At 29.1% G+C, this 22,796-nt stretch overlaps 1 protein-coding gene across 1 annotated transcript in view; it reads left to right on the top strand.

Annotated features, from left to right (window-relative positions):
• hook (hook microtubule tethering protein) overlaps positions 1-22,796 on the top strand; it is a 74,703-nt gene that overhangs the window by 22,358 nt on the left and 29,549 nt on the right. The window contains exons 5-12 of the mRNA XM_075362257.1: positions 923-1,003; positions 2,723-2,943; positions 5,939-6,095; positions 10,426-10,703; positions 13,743-13,907; positions 14,611-14,753; positions 16,824-16,970; positions 21,746-21,924. Of these exons, the coding sequence (XP_075218372.1) occupies positions 923-1,003; positions 2,723-2,943; positions 5,939-6,095; positions 10,426-10,703; positions 13,743-13,907; positions 14,611-14,753; positions 16,824-16,970; positions 21,746-21,924 (1,371 nt within the window). The remainder of the gene's footprint in view (positions 1-922; positions 1,004-2,722; positions 2,944-5,938; positions 6,096-10,425; positions 10,704-13,742; positions 13,908-14,610; positions 14,754-16,823; positions 16,971-21,745; positions 21,925-22,796) is intronic.

The following is a 22,796-nucleotide window of genomic DNA, read 5'->3' as shown; positions in this document are numbered from 1 at the left end:
CTCCTTCATCTTTTCATCTGTCCTCCCTGCAGAATGCTGTCGCTGACTGATGTCTCGCAGACTCACACCACAGACTTTCCTTGCTGGACTGGCGTCATAATGTCTTGCTGGACTGACGTCATAACGTCTCGCTGGACTGGTTCGCAGACTTCTGCTGAACTCACACAACTACCATCTTGCAGCCTCTCCTCGCGGAATTGATGTCAACTCCTCGTTGGACTTCGCACAACTCCTGAACTGATGTCGTAACATCTCGCAGAACTGAATTCTAAATGGTTTTCCAGGAGTATTTATACTCCTGCCTTCTTTACCTGCCGGACCGGACCCAACTCGAAACGTAAGAACAATCAACTGAGGCTTTCGTTTCTATGAAATCCATAACCCAGTTTGGTAGCTTTGCTCATGGTACAACAGGTGTTCATTGTGTGTCAGCAGGCAGTATAACAAAAGACTATTGTTAAATGGACCTGTTACCTTACAAAAAGGGTTCCCTTTTGTTTCTTTCTGGATTCCTCCAGTTATTATATTTTCTACTACTTTCATAGTAATTGATAGGAATTCGTTACTCAGGCCCACTATACTGCTCTTGTTACAATATCACTTCCAGTTTTTCTTTTATTCTTATTTGTTTCTGATGTGTTGTACCTACTTTTTATTCCAAAATCATATTACCTCTTTATAGGCTATGTGCCAAAATACAGTTCGTTTGTTGATCTTGTCCACTCTCATGTCAACTCTTCCTGATTTCTGCAACATTGCTGTTAATTGTATTTCCTCAAATGTCCTACTTAAATGGGATGACTATTTATTTATTTTTATTTTTTGTATTTAATACAAGCTGTTGTTCATTTAAAATACATTTTTTATAAATACTATTTTTTCAGTTTTAATTTTTATTTAGAAATATATCTTTTTGTTTTAGGTGATGGTGGTGATACAACTGAACTAGGAAGATTATTACAACTTATTTTATGGAGTGCAGTGAACTGCAATCACAAACAAGGTGAGAAACAAATATGTACATCAGCATAAGAATGAAGTGTCAATATGGCACTTCGCAGTGTCAATAATAAACAAACAATTTGTCTGTTTTTTATGTTTAAATAATTATTATCTTCTTATGCAGGATTGTTATTAATTTTTATTTTGCAATTTGTATGAATAAAATTTCTTCCATACCTACTTTGGTCTGTTTTTTTTTTTTTTGCTATGTTTCAACTACTTTTCAGGAGGTTAGGCTTAAACTATTTTGAGTGAGTGTAGATAAGAAAATTGTCTGATAGAATCCAGGTACATATAAAAAGTGGTTGAACAGATTTTCTTTTAAGGAAATAATAAAACTTTTTTTAATTTTCTGTGACTATAATTAATTATTTTACTAATGACATGATAAAAGATTCATTTATTAAAAATTAACCTAAAAATAATTCAGTTGTCCTTTCTTTCTTTTTTTTTAATAAAAATCTTATATAAAAATACATTTATTAATAATAACTAGCTTAGAAAATTGTGTAGAAGTAGAATATTATTATATTGTTCAAATTAGTAATTAATTAATAATTTTTTTATTCTTTTTTTAGCACTTGCAGAAATCTCTGTTTCTTTTAAATAGATCTTTTTGAATATAAAAAAATAGTAAATAAAAACATTCGATTGTGGAGATGCTCATTAACAATCAATGAAAAAACTTCTGTGGAAATCCAGAATCTCTGCAAAATTGTTAAACAAGAATAATGAAAAAAGCATTAAGAAATTATATTAATAAAATAAATAAACATGTAAATTTGTCTAATTAGGTGAATTTACATGCTTAATTCTTATGTTATGTGTATATGTTAATTAAATAGTAAATTATTAACTAAATCTGCATAAATATCCATAAAAATTGTGTATATACTTTTTACAGCTTTATCTTGCTGTTTGCAGTTTTCAGTCGTGGATTTAATTTGATGTGATATTACGCTTGGTCATGGATCTTAAAAATTTTACTTTGATTTTTCCCATAAGAAATTAGTTTTAAGTTATGTTGTTTGCAATTAACAATTTATTTAAAACATGTAACAATAGAAATACACCTGCAAGTTTTGTTTCATCATATTAAACTACGTTTAAGAATTTTTGTTTTCCCTACTTTGATTTTATAAAATGTAATCATATAATTAAAAAAAAAAGAAAAAAGTTATTTAAACATATTAAGACTTTTAGTGTGAGTTGTATGAGTTTAGCAAGTATAAAGGTACATGTTTATTGAAACGCGTGCAGTTTAGAATGTTTATCAGGATAATTCTTGCCTAAAGGCATTATGTTTTTTTTTTTTTTTGTATATGTATTTATCAAATATCAATCAAATCTACAATTTTATTTTTTTCATACAAATTTATAGTTATAGTACTTTTTTTTTATTAATCAAATACTTAATATCTCATCACTTGAGTTTTACGCATCTTGATGTTGTGAAATTTGTGTTAAGTGTGATGAGAAAGATATAACTGCGTATATTCAGAAATTGATTATATGTGATAAGTATTTATATCATATTGAATGTGGTGATACAGTATTTGTACCGTATGAAATTTTTTACTTTATTTCAGTGTTTTGGTTTTAATTTTTGTATTTATTTTCAGTTTTGAAATTTAAATTATCATGTGAAATCACTTTTGATGTAAAAATGTACATTCATACCTTATATATAAAACTAAATTAACACTGATTAAATTTCTAGATTACATTACGAGGATTATGTCAATGGATGAATCAGAACAGCAAGTGATTATGAAATCAATTCAAGAACTTGAAAATATACATGGACCTGGTCCAGTAAGTTTCTCAGCCAGCCTAGGTTTGGAAACCGAATCTCAAGTTCAAGTACTTGTTGGAGAACTTCAGGCAGCTACTGAAGCCAGAGATCAAATGGCACAACGTTGTCTAGAGCTTGATATGCAGGTAGATTAATTATGATACTGTTAATTTGCATTTTATTTACAAATGGCTTTAGAATTATTGAAATGCAACTTTGAATTTGGCTTCATACTGCTACTGTCACTTTGTAGCACCTGAGATGCTACTATTTCCTCATCAGACCTGAAAGTGTTGTTTCCATAATAAGATTTTAATATACTAATTGTATTTTAGATTTGTTTCTTACTACGTTTGGCATCTCTTTACTGGTATAAAATCAAAATAAGCTAAATGCCACAAAAATATTCCTCATTAATTAAGGGTTCTGTATTCTCACGTAAAAAGTATGTTTTAGATATAAAGTTGTTCCCTAGTTTAGGTTTGGATATTAAAATACTTTCTTTAATTTAAATTTAATTATATTAAAAATAAATTTGAACTGTTTGGCTCCAAGATTTATTCACATTTGTAAACCTTAAAATTCTGAAGCTTTTTTATTTTTTAAGTGTCCTTATGTTTTTCAATTTAAGGCTCATCATCCCATTAAGAAATTATTGGTTATTAAAAATTGCTAGCGCTATTACTAAAATATTAAGAAATAATGAATCTTGATGGTAGCATATAAATAAATATTTTATTCTGATTGTTACATAATATTACTTTATATGGGTCATGTCAGGATAGGTGATAGATATGATTCTCCATGGATAAAATAAGAAACTGCTGTGCTTTTCACGGGTGGATCAAAAGGAACTGTATTAAAACCTTTATCAGAGTACTGTCTCAAAATTACAATTAATTATAAAATAAAAAAATAGAAGTAGTTTAAATGTTTAACAATAATTTAAAACAAAAGTTCATTAGATAGCAGTAAATTAAGTATGTGAAAATAGTAAATAAATAAAATAACTAAAACATTCTGGAGGTGTTACCAAAAGTTATGTAAGCACATATTTATGTATATGTTAAATGGTTAGGCAGATAATTCAGGTATTTTTTAAATTAGTATGATTTAAAACTAATTAACAGATCAACAGAATATTTTTTCTCTAAAAGAAACTTAGTTAATTTTATTTTAGATAAATCGGTGGAACATCTTTTTGATGGGGTAATAATTGCTTATTGTTTAGTCTACTTGTAAAATAATTTCTGTTAGTGGAACTATATTATTTATAAAACAAAAAATGAAACATTAAAAAATTACAGCTTATTTCTTGTTACTATGCTTTAATTTTTTATATTACAAATTTTCACGTATCTGTTATTGTTATACAGATATAAAAACCTGCTATGTGTTGGTTAATCTGTAACAAAAAAAAAAAAAAAAACCTTTTGTGAAAAAAAAAATTCTGTGAAACCAAACTAGAATGAACTCCCAGCTTTGTTTTAAAACTTTTAAAATAGCTAAATATTATAGTCTAAAATGAAAACGAACTAGATATTAATTACAGATGCATTAATAAGAAGGATGGCTGGCTGAGCTCCATTATTTCTAACACCAACAAGAATGTTGCATTAACATTTTTATTTCGTAAACAAAAATACTACTTTTCTTATTACATAATTTGATCTCAGTTTAAATAGTGATATAATACAGGAAAACCAGCTGATAATTTTAATTTTAAAAGATGCAGCCTTTCTTGCAAGTATTACTGTCCCTTCTCTTTTTTATAATTTCCTTTAAAGTATCACTAAACATTATAATCATTAAGAATCTAATGTATAAATGTACAGCCTAAAAAAATACTTTATAAAATACTTCAAAAAATACTTTAAAAAAATACTTCAAAATTATTAACCTTATCTATAAAAGCAGCTACGATTTCATTAAATATATACACAATGTTGATAAAATAGTAACAGTTTTTAAAGCATTAAAATCAGAAAATTTATTTTACTGACACTCAGACACTGTAACATGTTATAATCATGATACAATGCAACATGAACAGTATTATTAATAAAATTTCATATCTTTTTTTATGTATGAATATGAGTTATGTATTTTTTAACTGAAAGTTATTTATCAAAAAAAAAAGTTCTTCCACTTACAAAACATTTATTGACTTAACTCCTTCAAAGTAATTGCCTGTAGCATTGATGCATAGGCCTAATTTGATTTTAATTGTAGGAAACATTGCTGAAAGTCATTTTCCATCAGTCTATCTGATTTTCCATCAGAATGTCTTGTAGTACCTCTTGGATCTTCTTTACTGTGTTAAATCTTTTCCCTTTAAGTTTAATTCTGTTTTTGAGAACAAAAAAAGTGCGGGAGGTAGGTTATAATGTAAGCAGGTGGGAAATGATGGTCATGTTTGTAGAAGCTTGATACACAGTGAATTGACTCATTGTCATGGTGCAATACTCATGTTTACTATAATTCTGTGCTCCCCAAGTACTTACAACAAGATTTGCTGGCAAGTCAGTTCTGCAGAACAAACATAGTGACTCACACATCATAAATTGTTTGTTAACTATCTTCATGAAATTTTTGTCACAAACTTTGGCAATATTTCTATCGGTGGTGTCAGCTTAAGAGCTCTTAGAATGTCTATAACCTCTCCAATGCATTTTCTGTTGTGTTTTAATTGTACACTTGTATTTGAATCTGTCTCATAGCGTGCCAGAAAAAACTTATTTCAACATTTGATGTGTCTGCAAAAGACAATTCAAAATTGATCTTTTCAAAAGAAGATCGGTTTGAAAGATCTTCAATTGATCTTCCAATTGAAACCCAATTTAACACAAATGTTTTTCTTTCAATTTAGACATGACTGACTTAAAAAACCTTGCAGTCTAAAGGAATACTGCTTCCCATGGCAGTGATAAGAGGTACACTGGTTCCTTAGAGATAATGGAGGATCATAGTTCTATACCACACTATTTTTGAGAGGGTCTTTTTATTAGCATTTAATATTTTGTTAAAAGGTAAAATATTTTTATCGTATACTTTGGTTTGTGAGTACAAAAACAAAAAATAAATAAGTTATGTTATCATAGTTTATAATGATTTATATCATACAATTTTTAAATGTTTCAGGTGAGTCTTCTTCAAGAGGAAAAAGCAGGTTGGGTTGATGAAAAGCGAAGGTTAATGGAACGTTTACAGGCAAATGCTGATGATCCTGTTACTGGTACTGGACAGCTAAGAAGACAGGTTGAAACCCTTAAAGAAGAAATCTTCAAACTAGAAAATTGTCAGTAATGTTTAATGCATTCTAAATTGAAATTTGTGTAAATTACTTCTGTGATTAGATGGTAGAAGCTGATATGTGTTATTGTAAATTTTACAGGTGAAGAGTTTGAAATTTTTATAAAGTCTGACGATTAATACCAGTCCAGATTAGTACAGTAGGATTATGAAAATTAACTTAGTTGACCAGAACAAAAATGGGTAAATGAATAAACACACTTGAATTAAAAGTTAGGTCAACGAAGTAAGATAATGTTGATTTTCCTACATATTATGTTCTGCCTTCTGAAAAATGTTTACTTTTAATATTTTTTTAAGATGGCAAAAATCAATATGAAGAAAAAAATCCATTTTTTCGCTACAAATAATTATTCTTACAGTAATGAGATAAACAAATTCTTCTGAAAAGTAAATTTTTATTATAAAATATTTATTAATATTATAACACTAAAGTTATTTACAGTCAAAAACATAAACAGTTCATTATTGAAAACTAAATAAAACTGTAAAATGTTGCAATCAGCTGCAATGTGGATTTTTTATGTTTTGCAAACAATTTGCCATTGAAATAAAATACATGCTTATTTTAACAAATTATTTTAACAAAATATTCTCACATGTAAAAATATATTTAATATAAATTATTCTAACTACTTATTTCCATCTTTGTAGAAAAAAATTCCATTTAAGTTAAAATTTAATACAAAAATCTTTAAAAGAAATGATAAAAGCTTATATTTACAGATTATTATTGCTACAATATTAGAACATAGGCACTTTTAAATATAAATTCTTATTAACTGGCATGTACTTTAATGCTACAATAATATCAAACATAAAAATGCTCAATAGTCATAATGTTATTCTAACTGCAGACTTAAAATATTACAAAACTTAATTATTCTAAACAACATTTTTTATTAATAAGTACATTTATTTTATTCAATGCATATATAATAATTAAATAAATTGTACTCAGTATTATATTATTAGCGGTTTCTTTGCTTTTTTTATTTATACTTATTTTTTTAAAGCAATTTTTTCTTACTGTCAAACTTTGTTTGTTTGCTTCTTTTTGTATTTTGTGGTTCATCTTCTCGTACTTCCTATTCATCTTTCAGTTCTTCAAATTCACTGCTTCTTTTGTTGTTGGTAGTCTATATAAATAAAAATGTAAATGTTTGTTCAAAATCTTAAATCTTCGAAAGTTCTTTTCAACTGATTGCGTTGAAATTTTGACACAATGTTGCATTCAAATACACTTGTGTTTTTACCTACTATCTATGTAACTAAGATGTCACACCTATGACAGGTTAAAACATGCTTTTTTTGAAAAACAGCACTATCTGTTGGACATAAAAGCAACACGCTCTACTAAATAATTTATGATTCCATCTCAATGTTTCTGATATGTTTGTCTATTATAGACTAAAAAATTACTGGACCAATTTATGTGCAGGGAGAAAGAGAAAAATTGAAAAAGGTAAAAGGGAAGAAAGGGAAAATGGAAAAAAGGAAAAACAGGAAATGGAAGTGAAAGGGGAAAGGACAAAAAAATGGTGGAAGGGAAATAAGGGAAAGAGAAATGGTGGAAGGAAAGGGAAAGGGAATATTGTAAAAATGACAATGGGAAAAGGGAGAAAGGGTAGAAGGGAAAGGTAAAATTTTGTGAAGTTCCGTAATGCTCACTTTGTTAATGTTTTATCAGACTTTCAATTGTGTTCATTTAATCTATATATATATATATATATATTCAAATCTAACAATCGTCACGTATGGTTAGATTGTAAACAGATAAAAAGCTTCTTATAGTAAGCAATGCCTGTAGAAAAGAATGTTGCTGGGAGAACTTGTTGAAAAATCAAAAACCAACACTCTTTTGGTAGAATTTTCCTTTTATACACGCATAATTTGTCTACATTTATGCTTTTGTATCTAATTTCTGCTCCATGAAGATGATTGTCATGAAGGTTTGAAATATTTTCACGCTCTTCTTTGTTAGAACAGTGTTGTTTAGCATTTTTAAATCGTTTACAAATTTTGCATGTGTCAGTACATGATTCTTAAACTTGAAACCTGTAGAATTAAATGAATTTCTGAATACATTGTAACCAGCCCATTGGCTTTTGCCTTGTTCTTTTATGAAGTTTACATACTCATCGTGCATCATTTTTATGTTTAAATGATTTTGAAGAAATACTTCATTTGGAGAATTTCTTAGAGAGTAGTAGTGTCTATAGCGCTTAGGATAGTGATCAATGAAATGTTTAATTTCAATTCATTATTCAACTAATTTATTTTAAGGAAAATGTCAACAAATGCTGCACATGAAACCCGGTTGAAGAAGCCCACAAGTTATATGCGAGAAAATTTATTTTCCCTGCGATACCCCTTGTAGAAGCATAAACATTTCCTTGTACCTTTATTTTTGAAGTTCCAACAGTCACATTGTAGTCAACTGCAATCATTCTATTACGGGAGTTTTCAACATCCTTTTTTATTCTTTGTGTCTTTTTTTCACCAGCAAGCATTCTACTGTACAGAATTTCATCTTTTACCTCTTTTGGTTTATTTATGTACTCTGTAAATATTACTTCTTGATCATCCTGATTGCATCTCTCTAAACATTTCATTCTACACTAATGGTCAACTGAACTGAACTGAATTTTTTAGCTGGAAACATCTCACTTCTTCTATTCGTGTAGAACAACCCCCATTTCTTTCTTCTTACTCTCCTCGTTTTTGAATGCCTTTCTTTCTTTTTAGCACAGAGCCTGCTGATACAGTATCATGGCAGAGATCCATGCAGTCTATCTTACGTATATATAATTGTAATATTAAAGTACGTGCTGGTTATTGCGAATGTATATTTAAAAGAGCTTATTTTATAATATTGTAATAGTGGTAGTAATAATAATACAAATAATAAGTAAATTTAAGCCAATTATCATTTCTTTTAAAGATTTTTGTATTGAATTTTAACTTAAATGAAATTATTTTTTCTACAAAGATGGAAATAATACTGTAGTTCAAATAATTTATATTAAATTTATTTTTACATGTGGCAATAATTTGTAATAAGCATTTATTTTATTTCAATGACAAATTGTTTGTAAAATGTAAAAAATCCACATTGTAGCTGATTGTATCATTTTATGATTTTATTTTGTTTTCAATAGTCAGTTGTTTACTGTTTTTGATTTGAAATAACTTTAGTGCTGTAATATTAATAAATATTTTATAATAAAAAATTATTTAAAAAAATATTTGTTTATTTTATTATTATAAGAATATCAATTTGTAATGAAAAAAATGGATTTTTTTCTTCCTATTGATTCATTACCAAACATTACTTTCACGTTCTGTAATAAGTTATTACAAACAAAACATAATTGTTTACAATCAGTCACACGGCATGATTGATTGTTTACAAGCAATCACGACCCGAGTGTAATGACTGGAGTTAGCATGACTCCTAAAAACATAAAAATGTGCTATCTAATGTAAGGAACACAAAATGTTTAAAACATCTCTGTATAAAATAATAATATTATACCGATTACAAAATTATATAACTTTCCATGTACTCCAGTTACTATCTTATGCAAATAGCAAAACAAGATATGCTGACTTATAATATTCTGCCACCTTAAAAATAAAATCCTAAAATTATATTTTATCAGATGAGAAAATAAGATAAACCGACATATAAACTTTTGACACAAAGTGTATAAACTGTACACTTTTTTTTTTGTTCTGTATAAACTGTAATACACAATGTGTAATATAAAAAGATGGCAAAGCTACTTATTTTGATATATTTGCTTTTGCCACTTTTGAAGTAATAGTTATAGTAATTCTATCAGACGTCAAAAATGTACATGTAAACATATCATCTTTGGTCACCTTTATGTTGTCTGATATACTATGAAAGTAGAGATGACAAAAATATATTTAAGAGTTATAAAATTACACCACCAAAAGATTAACATTTGAGGAACAACCTCAGCTTATATCTCAGTAACCACTGTTGTAGACATATGTGCATTTGCTGCCCTATAGTTGTCTATAAGGAGAACATGGAGTTACATTTAACTCAGTTTTGAAAAAATGTGACGGATGAACTTCTGCCTTCTGACCACAGCTTATAAAATATTATTTAATCTATGATGATTAATGCAAACCATTATAACTATAACTAACAGCATTATTGTCAGGAACTGATATTTCTTGCACTGCAATCTGTAGGTATCTAGTTTCACACTTTTTTTAAAAACAAAAAACCTTGGCTTTAGCTATGAAATTAGTAATATTTTTGTGACTGTTTTCCTTAGCTAGAGATGATTACCGTTTGAAGCTTGAAATGCAAGAGAAGGATATGGCAGACCTTCGAATGAAATTAGATGAGGTGCAGCAGACAGCAGGTGAAGCAAGACATCTTAAAGATGAAGTTGATATATTGAGAGAAACTGCTGATAAGGTGGAAAAATATGAAGCTTCCATTCAGCAGTATAAGAAAAAACTAGAGGAACTTGGTGATTTAAAAAGAGAAATGAAATTATTAGAAACAAAAAATATGAGTTACTTGGAGCAAACTATTGAGTTAGAAAAGGTAAGATCATTTCTGATCATTTCTATTTTTAGTATAAAAGTTACATTTACTGAAGTGCTCGAGTTTCGTTTCATTTCATTTTCATTATTAAAAACTGAAAAATTAAAATAGCATAAAACAAGTTAATTATTAGCCAGCATAGTAGAATTTAATAAAATTTGAAGAGAAATTATAGTCACTACTTCTGGATACTTAGGAAGGACATATTGTATATGCCATTATAATATAACTGATTTCTATTTCAAAGTATTGTTTTGTGGTTAGATTATGTTCATTTGGGTAGAAATCTGATTAATCTGTTAATCTGCTCAGTTAATTTAGATCTGTTGAGTAGTATGTTTTCCCATTAAAGATGTTTAATTCTCAGTTGAACATACCATCCTGCTTGATTTATGAGCATTTAGACTCTTCATTTAGAATTTTGGATGTATTTACATATTGATTAAATATATTAAATAGTACATGTTACTGTTTGAATTTAAGTAAGTAGGTATGTTTTATTACATTATGTAATTTTTTCTGTATTTAATCAGTTACTCTTTATAATATATATATTATTTCATTCTTTATGTTTATGTTAACACTTTTAGGATTTTAATTTTTTAAATTATTTTCCTATAAATAAAATAAACAGTATTGTGTTACAATTGATTTATGCTATAGTCAAATATTATTGAAGTCATTTTTTACTGTGATGGTTCCTTGGAAGTTTTTATTATGCTGTAACAGCTAGTATCATCGAGTAATTGGATCATATTTCAAGTGCACGTGATAGATGGTATTATCTAAGAATAGATCTACCCAATATTGATGTGATATAATAGTGTTTGAATTTGGTAGTAAACTATTAGACTGGTATGTGAGACATTTCCTAATGTAGATCATGAAACATTGTAGAAAGAAGTGGTTGACAGCAAAATTTTCACCATAATCAATCTCACATCTATTTAGAAAGGAGTTTTAAAATAGAAAAGAACAAATTATTTATAGATATGAAATTTTTGCTCTTTTTTGTATGGTTATGTTAATTTTTATCTGGATGGTAAATATACATCATTTACAATATTAAATAAATCAATTTTGTTAAGTGAGATAAGAATTACACAACAATTATTATTAGCATGCATTAAACAAAAGTTTAAGATTACATTTACAAAATTAACATTGTGAAATTTACACAGAATCCAACTACAAAATTCCATACTTCAGTTAAAGACATCATTAACAAATTTAAACATGCTGCATCATCATTCAGAAACATTTCCTGAAACAAATCTGACGTGAAGTCTCACTCTTCAATTTTTTTTTTTTTTAAATATACTGATACAATGTTCCTATATATCCTGTTGTTATGCTTCTGTTCACTAACCTGCCTGACACATGGTCACCAGAAAATAATAAAAAAATAACAGATCTAATAACCAAGACAAAAAAAACATCAATCAACCTATCCCATAACTCAGCATTAATATCATATGACTTAAACCTGTACTCTAATATTCCTGTTACAGAAACATTCTCCATTAAAAAATAAAAATAAAAGAATGAAGTACCAGAACAACATATCTCAGAAATAGTAAGATACATTACAAAAAAAAAAAAAAAAAAAAAATTACCTACCAAAACAAACGTTACACACAATCTAATGACTTTCCTATGGGGTCCTCTATTTCTAGCATCCTAGCAGAAATCTTACTACAGAACATAGAACAGACATACTCATATCAATAACAAACATGCTCAAAAAATAATGTACTGACACAGATTCTGTGATGATACCACCTTAATAATATATATTATGGCAACACAAGACGCTGTGAACAACTATTACATACATAACTGATGTACCCCATGGATTAAACTTCTGCTGAACTTTGCCTTAAACCTTTTTATATTTTGCCTTTACCGTTAAAAAAACGTAAAAAAAAAACAACCAACAAAATGATACTTTTGAAATATAAAGAAAGCCAATTATGATAGATGCTCTCAGTCACAGACCCCAAACCATCCAACTTCACATAAACTATTTGCTTTTATAAGTACAGTCTTGACTACTCAATATACCCATGTTACTGGAAAAATCACATAGAAGAGCTAAATTCTATTAATGTCCGTGTGTGCTTTATAAAAGAGCATACACAGACATAACAGCATATTTATTGATATACTTCTGCTCAAAATAAATACAGATAAAAATGCAAGCAAGCATTAACAAAACAAAAATGAATCATTTGCATACATAAACAAACTCAAAGAAAATAATTTAAATTTAAAAAAATCTGTATACATGTCACCTTAATAAAAAGGAAAAAGAGCATTGCAGACAGACCACCACCATTAAACAAACACAATGTACTGTAAATATATAACCTAAGCTGTTCATATGCATAATATTCTATATTGGTCCAGCTGAATGCATTTCAAACACACACGCGCGCGCGCACAAATGCATCTTAGTACTATTGAACATTAGGAAGTATTTAATTGTATAAAAATATATTACAGCAATATAGTAAATATGTATATGACAAACATAATTCATATCCAGTTCACTTTTTGATCACATTTTAAATACATATATGTCAAAAAAAATCCACAGCAATAACAAAACCATAACAAAAAAGGAAAACAGTCTCAGCCACTGAAGAAGATTGCAAAAGTGATGTAAGTGTTATTTATAACCTGAGTTCCTAAAAACTTAGTAGGTTTGGTTTGTCTTGTTTTAGATTTGATAGTTTTAAATTATATGAACACTTCTAATAACTTAGTGGTAAATACTATGAATCTTTTATATCACTTTACTTAATAAATTACATTTTTCTCAAAATTACTCTATTATCAAAAGTATTTCTTTAGTTTAGCTATTTTACCTTGAAAATGGGAAAGACTTATTGATTTTTAATGAATTGGATGTATGATGTCATTGATCTTGTTTGTAGGATTTATTTTTACATTTAGATCATAATATTTTTTGTGTAGGTGATGGAAGGTAAATTTATTATAAGAAGATGTATTACTGAATTTTGTCTTTTGTTATAGGAAGTTTCTAAGGCGCAAGCTTGGAAAACTCAGATTGATATTTATAAACAGCAAGTAGCTGAGTTCCATAAAAAACTAAATGAAGAAACTAAAAGAGCAGATAAATTAGAATTTGAACATAAAAAGGCTCAGGATCAATTAAGAGCACTTAAGAGAGAAAAAGAGGTGAATATTTATTTATAAAAAAAGTCTTTGTTACTTGTAAAACAATGTTTATGAAATAAAACTGTATATAAAAGTGTTTATTTCCAAGTTTTGTAACTGGATTAATTTGTTAAACAATCTTTAATTTGATGTGGTTTTAAAAACAAAAGAACATTTTGGTATTCGTAGGTATAACAAATCTTGTCATAACTTTAATATTGGCTGCTAGATTATTTATTATTTCTCCCATAAATCTAAGTGACTTAAGATTTATGGGTTGGTTGATTAATATTGACTGATATACATGATATTCTATAAGTCTGTTAGTATTTAGTCTAATGTTGTTGAAGTGGGATCTGGACAGTTATTTGTGCATGGTGATTCTAAAGCTTGCTAAACTTCTAGATCATCAGATCAGACTGTATTGTTAATTTGTTGTTATTATTGCGTGGCCGAAGGTATTAAATTATAACTGATCTATACAAGCCTTGATCTGTCAACTCTGTACAGCAAGCAAACCCTTCTACACCACCTTAATACACTATGGGGTAGTAATAATTGTACTCTGGTAAGAACATTTTTATAAAATGTAGATGAAAATATTGTTGTGTCTTATTCCTGTATGTACTAAATTTAATCATTAAATATTGCATTGGTTATGAAATATTTTTGCTTAATCTTACATATAAGTAACATTTTAATCACTGATATGCATTTTTTTCAGTGTTTAATCAATGAAAGAGATGTTTTAAAAGAAGCTAATGAAGAGCTTAAATGTTGTTGTCAGCAGTTACAATTAAAGAAAACTGATTCACCTCCAATAGACCAAAACCTTCCAGAAGAAATGATTTCCATGTCAGAGTTAAAGTAAGTTGGAATTTATTAAAAATAATTTTTTTTTCTGTTGTAATAATATTGTCATAATAATGTTATAGTAAATATTTTCTTACCACTCTTAGTTTGTTTTGTTTTTGTAAGATGTTACTTTTATATTAAGTACTATTTTTTTTAAATAATATGTTTACAGTAAATGCATTCATTATTTAAAATGCAGGTGTTCGTTTATTATTTTGTCTTTGCTTATTTTCAGCCTATTGATTACCATGATATCATGAAAGTAACATTCACATTATATAAATGATAATCAATAAAGTCTCTTATATAAAATAATGTGACTGAAGTAGTTTGGGAAAAATTGATCAAAAACTTACTTTGATAGTAAATTTTGTTTGTAAGGGCTAAATTTCTATTGTCCTCAGCACTAATAGATGCCAAAAGAACACAGGAAAACTGTTCTCAGTTTTGTTTAATTTTAGTGAACTAAGGGAATCAGTTTAATAAATTTTGATTTTTTTATCCATAATTTAATTCCATTTTTATCCATAATTTAATTCCAGTTTTACAGGTTGGTATTTGCATGTGTTACTAGTTTTCATAACCATTGAGTAGGTTTATTTCACAACTTTAGACCCCAATAATATTTTTTCATGTAGAGCTCATTCTGGCATTCATACATTTTTACATTTGAACAAAATTTGTAAAATAATAGAACAGGTAGGAAAGAAAAATTGTGAAATAACTAGCTTCACCTTTTTTTCTGTTGTTCCACTATGTTTTGAAAGGACCTGATGGTCTGGATTGGGTGTGATTACGAAAGAGAAAAGAAAAATAATAAAGCACATCAACACTATTTAAAGTTTGATAAGTTTATAATTATACCAGAATTGCAAGAAGAGTTTGTGTATCAACTAAACTAAACTAAACAAATAATGCGATAAATGATATTTATGCTACAAGAGCAGAAATCTAAACAGAAAATAATACAGTGTGAATTGAATAAACATTACACTCACAAATAAAAAGTATAGGAGTTCATACAGATAATTAACAAATGGCACAACATAGCAAGGTCAGTCTTATCGAGCATAACATTTTATATAAATAATCTAATTTTAGCCTTTTTAATTATATTCTTCCGACAATCCAGCAACAGCCATGAACAATAATTAAGACTTAAATTAAATCTTTAGAGTATTTAAATCTCATCAAGAGCTTAACCCGATGATTTATTGATAAACAAAAACTTATATAGCACAACCGAAGCTAACACACATCACACAAAGAGAACTGCTAAACTCAGAGCTCACATTGTCATTCCCCACAACAGAATTGTAATAGTAATTAATAATATTGTGTTATGTTGATGATGTAATTTCACTGGTATGTTGTTGATAACACTGTTCACTGTTTTTTTGACATATTCTAGCCCGGTATTGCAACATCAACTAAACTGTTGGCCCTCGAACAACATTGTGTCTGTGACCTTGACCAAAAACTGAACACACTATTAATTAAACATTTGTGCACGAGTTAGGGATGTGTACAGAGGAAATTGTTGATCTGAAGATTTTAATTAGAAAAGAAGGTTGTTTTTAAACTTAATCTAATTTAAATGATATGTAATTTTAAACAAAGAAATATAAAAAGGTTGCTCGAATCACTACTATTCATGTAGTGATCAGTAATCTTCACTACTAAAGATATTACCAAAGATATAATTGGTTATGCGATGTCTTCATTAACTGTATATTGTGACAGTTATAGAAGATAAGTGTTTTAACCTGGATTGAGGAAATTACAAAGGAATGTATTCATATATGTAAAACCTACTTTGGAACTTAGAATATTGTTACAAATATATGAATGTTATCAAGCATAGCCCTATACAGCAGCTAGTCTATTAAATATGAGATAATTGATATAGAATTTTTTTATATTGGGTTATAGTAAAGTGATGTAATGATTCTTAATAAGGTATTGTTGGGTTTAATTATAGCGCCCTAATGTTCTATTTTTTGTATATTACAATATTTATATACAAATTTCTATTTGTTTATGTTGTATTTACAATCATTTGTATACTTAACTTTCTTTTAGGCAAAAAGTTTTGCTGCTTCAACATGAAAATAATAGACTACGTTTAAATCAACGTGGACCAGAAGATGATAAAGTTAAGGTCTCGGTTATACAGTCCTTGCTGGATGATTCAACCCAGCAGGTTGAACAGTTGCGCCTTGAAAATAGGTAATTATTTATAAATGAAAACAAAAGTTTTAATTTATAAATAATAATAATGTAATAATGTTTAATGCTTATTAATATTAATTTTAATATAATATTAATATATTAATATTAATTTTTTTTCTTCATTCATTTGACTGGTTTGCTGCAGCTCCCCAAGATTCCCTGTCAAGTGCTGATCATTTCATTTCAGTACCCCCTACATCCCTAACAATCTGTTTTACATATTCCAAATGTTGCCTGCCTGCACAATTATTCCCTTCTACCTATCCCTCCAATATTAAAGCAACTATTCCAGGATGCCTTAATATGTGGCCTATAAGTCTGTCTCTTCTTTTAACTATATTTTTCCAAATGCTTCTTTCTTCATCAATTTGCTGCAACACCTCTTCATTTGTCACTTTATCCACCCATCTGATTTTTAACATTCTCCTATAGCACCACATTTCAAAAGGTTCTAATCTTTTCTTCTCAGGTACTCCGATCATCCAAGTTTCATGTCCATATAAAGCTACGCTCCAAACATATACTTTCAAAAATCTTTTCCTAACATTTAAATTAATTTTTGATGTAAACAAATTATATTTTTGACTGAAGGCTCATTTCGCCTGTGCTATTCAGCATTTTATATCGCTCCTGCTTCGTCCATCTTAAGTAATTCTATTTCCCAAATAACAAAATTCTTCTACCTCCGTAATCTTTTCTCTTCCTGTTTTTACATTCAGTGGTCCATCTTCGTTATTTCTACTACACTTCATTACTTTTGTTTTATTCTAGCTTATTTTCATATAGGACTTAATCCATACCATTCATTGTTTCTTCTAAATCTTTTTTACTCTTAGCTAGAATTACTATATCATCAGCAAATCATAGCATCTTTATCTTTTCACCTTGTACTGTTACTCCGGATCCAAATTGTTCTTTAACATCATTAACTGCTAGTTCTATGTAAAGATTAAAAAGTAACGGGGATAGGGAACATCCTTGTCAGACTCCCTTTCTTATTACGGCTTCTTTCTTATGTTCTTCAGTTATTACTGTTGCTGTTTGGTTCCTGTAAATGTTAGCAATCGTTCTTCTATCTCTGTATTTGAACCCTAATTTTTTTTAAATGCTGAACATTTTATTCCAGTCTACGTTATCGAATGCCTTTTCTAGGTCTATAAATGCCAAGTATGTTGGTTTGTTTTTCTTTAGTCTTCCTTCTACTATTAATCTGAGGCCTAAAATTGCTTCCCTTGTCCCTATACTTTTCCTGAAACCAAATTGGTCTTCTCCTAACACTTCCTCCACTCTCCTCTCAATTCTTCTGTATAGAACTCTAGTTAAGATTTTTTATGCATGACTAGTTAAGCTAATTGTTCTGTATTCTTCACATTTATCTGCTCCTGCTTTCTTTGATATCACAACTATAACACTTTTTTTGAAGTCTGACGGAACTTCCCCTTTTTCATAAATGTTACACACCAGTTTGTATAATCTATCAATCGCTTCCTCACCGGCACTGTGCAGTAATTCTACAGGTATTCTGTCTATTCCAGGAGCCTTTCTACAATTGAAATCTTTTAATGCTCTCTTAAATTCAGATCTCAGTATTGTTTCTCCCATTTCATCCTCTTCAACTTCCCCTTGTTCCTCTATCACACCATTTTCTAATTCATTTCCTCCATATAACTCTTCAATATATTCCACCCACCTATCGACTTTACCTTTTGTATTATAAATCGGTGTACCATCTTTGTTTAACACATTATTAGATTTTAATTTATGTACCCCAAAATTTTCCTTAACTTTCCTGTATGCTCCGTCTATTTTACCAATGTTCATTTCTCTTTCTACTTCTGAACACTTTTCTTTAATCCACTCTTCTTTCACTAGTTTGCACTTCCTGTTTATAGTATTTCTTAAATGTCGACAGTTCTGTTTACTTTCTTCATCACTGGCATTCTTATATTTTCTACATTCATCCATCAGCTGCAATATATCATCTGAAATCCAAGGTTTTCTACCAGTGCTCTTTATTCCGCCTAAGTTTGCTTCTGCTGATTTAATAATTTCCTTTTTAACATTTTCCCATTCTTCTTCTATATTTTTTACCTTATCTGTTTTACTCAGACCTCTTGCGATGTCCTCAAAAATCTTCTTTACCTCCTCTTTCTCAAGCTTCTCTAAATTCCACTGCTTCATCTGACACCTTTTCTTCATGTTTTTAAACCCCAATCTACATTTCATTATCACTAAATTATGGTCGCTATCAATATCTGCTTCAGGGTAAGCTTTGCAGTCGACGAGTTGATTTCTAAATCTTTGCTTAACCATGATATAATCTATCTGATACCTTGCAGTATCGCCTGGCTTTTTCCATGTGTATATTCTTCTATTATGATTTTTAAATTGGATGTTGGCAATTACTAAATTATACTTCTTGCAAAACTCTATAAGTCGGGGTCCCCTCTTTCATTCCTTTTGCCCAACCTGTATTCTCCCATCATATTTCCTTCCTTTCCTTTTCCAATGCTTGCATTCCAATCTCCAACTATTATTAAATTTTCATCTCTTTTTATGTGTTTAATTGCTTCATCAATTTCTTCGTATACACACTCTACCTCATCATCATCATGGGCGCTTGTAGGCATATAGATGTTAACAATCGTTGTCGGTTTAGGTTTCGATTTTATCCTTATTACAATGATTCTATCGCTATGAATTTTGAAATACTCCACTGTCTTCCCTATCTTCTTGTTCATTACGAAACCTAATCCTGCCTGCCCATTATTTGAAACTGAGTTAATTATTCTAAAATCACCTGACCAAAAGTCGTTTCCCTTTTCCCAATGAACCTCGCTAATTCCTACTACATCTACATTTATCCTATCCATTTCTGTCTTATATTTTCTAACTTACCAACCTTTCTTAGACTTCTAACATTCCACGCTCCAACTTGTAGAATGTTATTTTTTAATTTCCTTTTGACCACTCCCTTAGCAGTCCCCACCCAGAGATCCAAACGGGGGACTAGTTTACCTCTGGAATATTTTACCAAGGAAGGCGCCTTTGTTATATGAAAATACAGAGAGGTACATTTTCTTGGGGAAAGAAGTAGCTGTAGTTTTCCATTGCTTTCAGCTACGCAGTACTCAGAAGATTGAGTGATGTTGATATGGCCCTTAAAATCGTCCTGACCTACACCCTTAACAACTACTGTAAGAGCTGCTGCCCTCTTTCAGGAATCATTCCTTAGTCTGGTTTCCAACAGATACCTCTCCGTTATGGTTGCACCTTCGGTCCAGCTACTCTGTATCACTGAGCACTCAAGCCCCCTCACCATTGACAAGGTCTCATGATTCATAGAGGGAGAATATTAATTTAGTGTAATAATATTAATGTTTATTAGTAATAATAATAATAATAATAATAATAATAATGTAATAAAAAACTGTAGTTTATACTGATTGAACAGATTAATTTTTCTGATTTAATTCTTTTTGTGAAGTTATTAGGAACTGAGAAATGTATTAATTTACAGTAATTATTTTTGTTTTAATATTTGTGTAGTATCTAAAATATTCCCACAGTATCCACGTAGTATTTTTAACTTTGTTGATCTGCAGGAACAGACATTGTATGTGGTCATCGGTTGTTGTATATAGGCTATTGGAATTTTACCTTACTTTGATTCTTTCAGTTTCTGCAATATTACTTCTGAGACATTCCTAGTGTTTTGGAACATTTGGTTTAAAGACCCATGTTTAGAGTCATTTCTAATAGTTTATTTACAAGAACATGTTATTCTTTATGTTATCTTTTATGGTTTTAACTTTTGAACAGTGTTTTGATTGCAATCAAATGAGTAAGCAATAACCATTGGTTTTCTGTTGCAGAGTTCTGCATTGAAAATCTTCAATTATAAATTGATCATTAAATTTCAATAGTTTTGAATTTTCAGGTCATGAAAATGCAGTTATTTGATTAACTATAAAGAACTTATTAAATGATTTTAGTTGTGTGACAAGGTGATGTTGGAAAATCCAATCATTAGCTGGGAACTCTCTTGAAAGTGTAAAATAGCTGTTTACAGAAAATTTAAGTACTTATTAGACCTTATCTCTTTTTTTTTTATTGGCATCTGTGGTCCTGATTCATAAAATGTCATAACCTCCGAAACATTGTTTACAGTGTATGTTTGGTTTGTAGGTTGAATATGAGCAGCTGAAATTTGCTGTTCTGGATTTATGCTTATGAAATGAGATATGTGGCCATGGACATCACAATGGCCCATTGTAGACATTTTTTGCAAATAATGTAAATATTTGCTTTTACTTGTTTTAATTTTGTTGTAGCAACCTAACATGGATTAACAATCACATTTCATTATGTTGGTAGCAAATCCTTGTAAGCAACTATGAGAAGGTTAATCATTTTCTATCAAAAGTAGTCTCAATGTGTGTTTTGTGATCTATTCATTCACATTTGGCTATAAGAGTATGTTATTTTTAATTGCATCATAATCCTTTGTGTATTAGCCAGTCTAATCTTATATTCTTGAGAAGTCATCCTAAAAAATATTGTGGATTATTTGATGATATAAATGACATCTCTGCTTGCTACTGTATTTCTCTGTACATGATTATTCTTATTTTTTTAACTAGAAATTAATTCTTTATAGAATTAATATATATGTTTAACAAACAGTTCTATGGTTATGAAACTCTTTGTGAATTTAAATTTTAATTGCATTTTATTATGACTGATGGTTACAAATTTTTTTTTTTGCACAGACGAGCAAATCAGCGCATTATGGAATTAGAAGAAGAATTAAAGGAAATTTCTGAAAGACAAGAAGAAGGAATTGCTGATATGAGAGCTGAAATTTCAGATTTACAAAACAAATTTCAGAGAGAAAAAGAAAGACGTATTTCAGAACTGGAAGAAAGAGATGCAGTTATTGCAGAGAAAAGTAATTTGTGAAAAAAAAGTTATTTCATTAACAGGAATAGTATCAGTATTTATAAAAATGTTAATTCTCATGTACTTACTGCTTATTGTTTTTTCTATTACTTCACTTTTAGTGCTTTCACAGAGCTCTCTGCTTCATCAGAGAAAAAAGAGGAATGAATAAGCAGTAGGTGCATGATAATTAGTTTGTATAAATAATTATTTTTTGCTGCTAGGATACAATTTAAAAAACTGTTTAATAAACTGAATGGTATTACATTTCAGCCATATAGTTGAAATGTAATGAACAGTTGATAATAGCTCACAAATGGAAATTATTTGGTGTAAAAATACAATTTATTTGCTACAAAAACATTTATTTTTCCAAATAGTTACCACATTTACAACTACACATGTTTCGCCATGGTGAACCAGTCTTCTCATTCCATCAGTGAAGAATGCTGACGGTCTTTCCACAATTCATGACCTTACTGTTTCCTTCAGTTCATCACTTGTGGTGAAATGATTACCCTTAATATCCCTCTAATTGTGGAAAGAAGTGAAAAATCATGCGGCACCAAATCTGGTGGTGAGTATGGAGTGTGTGGGAAAGGTTCAAATTTCAACTTCACATGAGCCTGGCACTGCATGCGATGTACATGGCTGAGCATTGTTTTGTTGCAGAATTATTGACTCTGTTGGTTGTTGTACATGATATTCACATCTGCTAAGGTATTTTAACATCTCTTTGTATCACAGAATAGTTGACTTTTTTTTGAGAAACTAAATGGATTTTTTGAGAAACTAAACTATATGGTAGATGGGCTATTAAAGCGTTGTGGGCATATAACGGATTTTGATCAACAATACTTATATAGCAGATTGTAATATGAA

This window comes from Lycorma delicatula, chromosome 4 (genome assembly GCF_047948215.1).
Source record: "Lycorma delicatula isolate Av1 chromosome 4, ASM4794821v1, whole genome shotgun sequence".
Lineage (NCBI taxonomy): Eukaryota > Metazoa > Arthropoda > Insecta > Hemiptera > Fulgoridae > Lycorma > Lycorma delicatula.
This window is presented reverse-complemented; position numbering and strand designations above follow the sequence as displayed.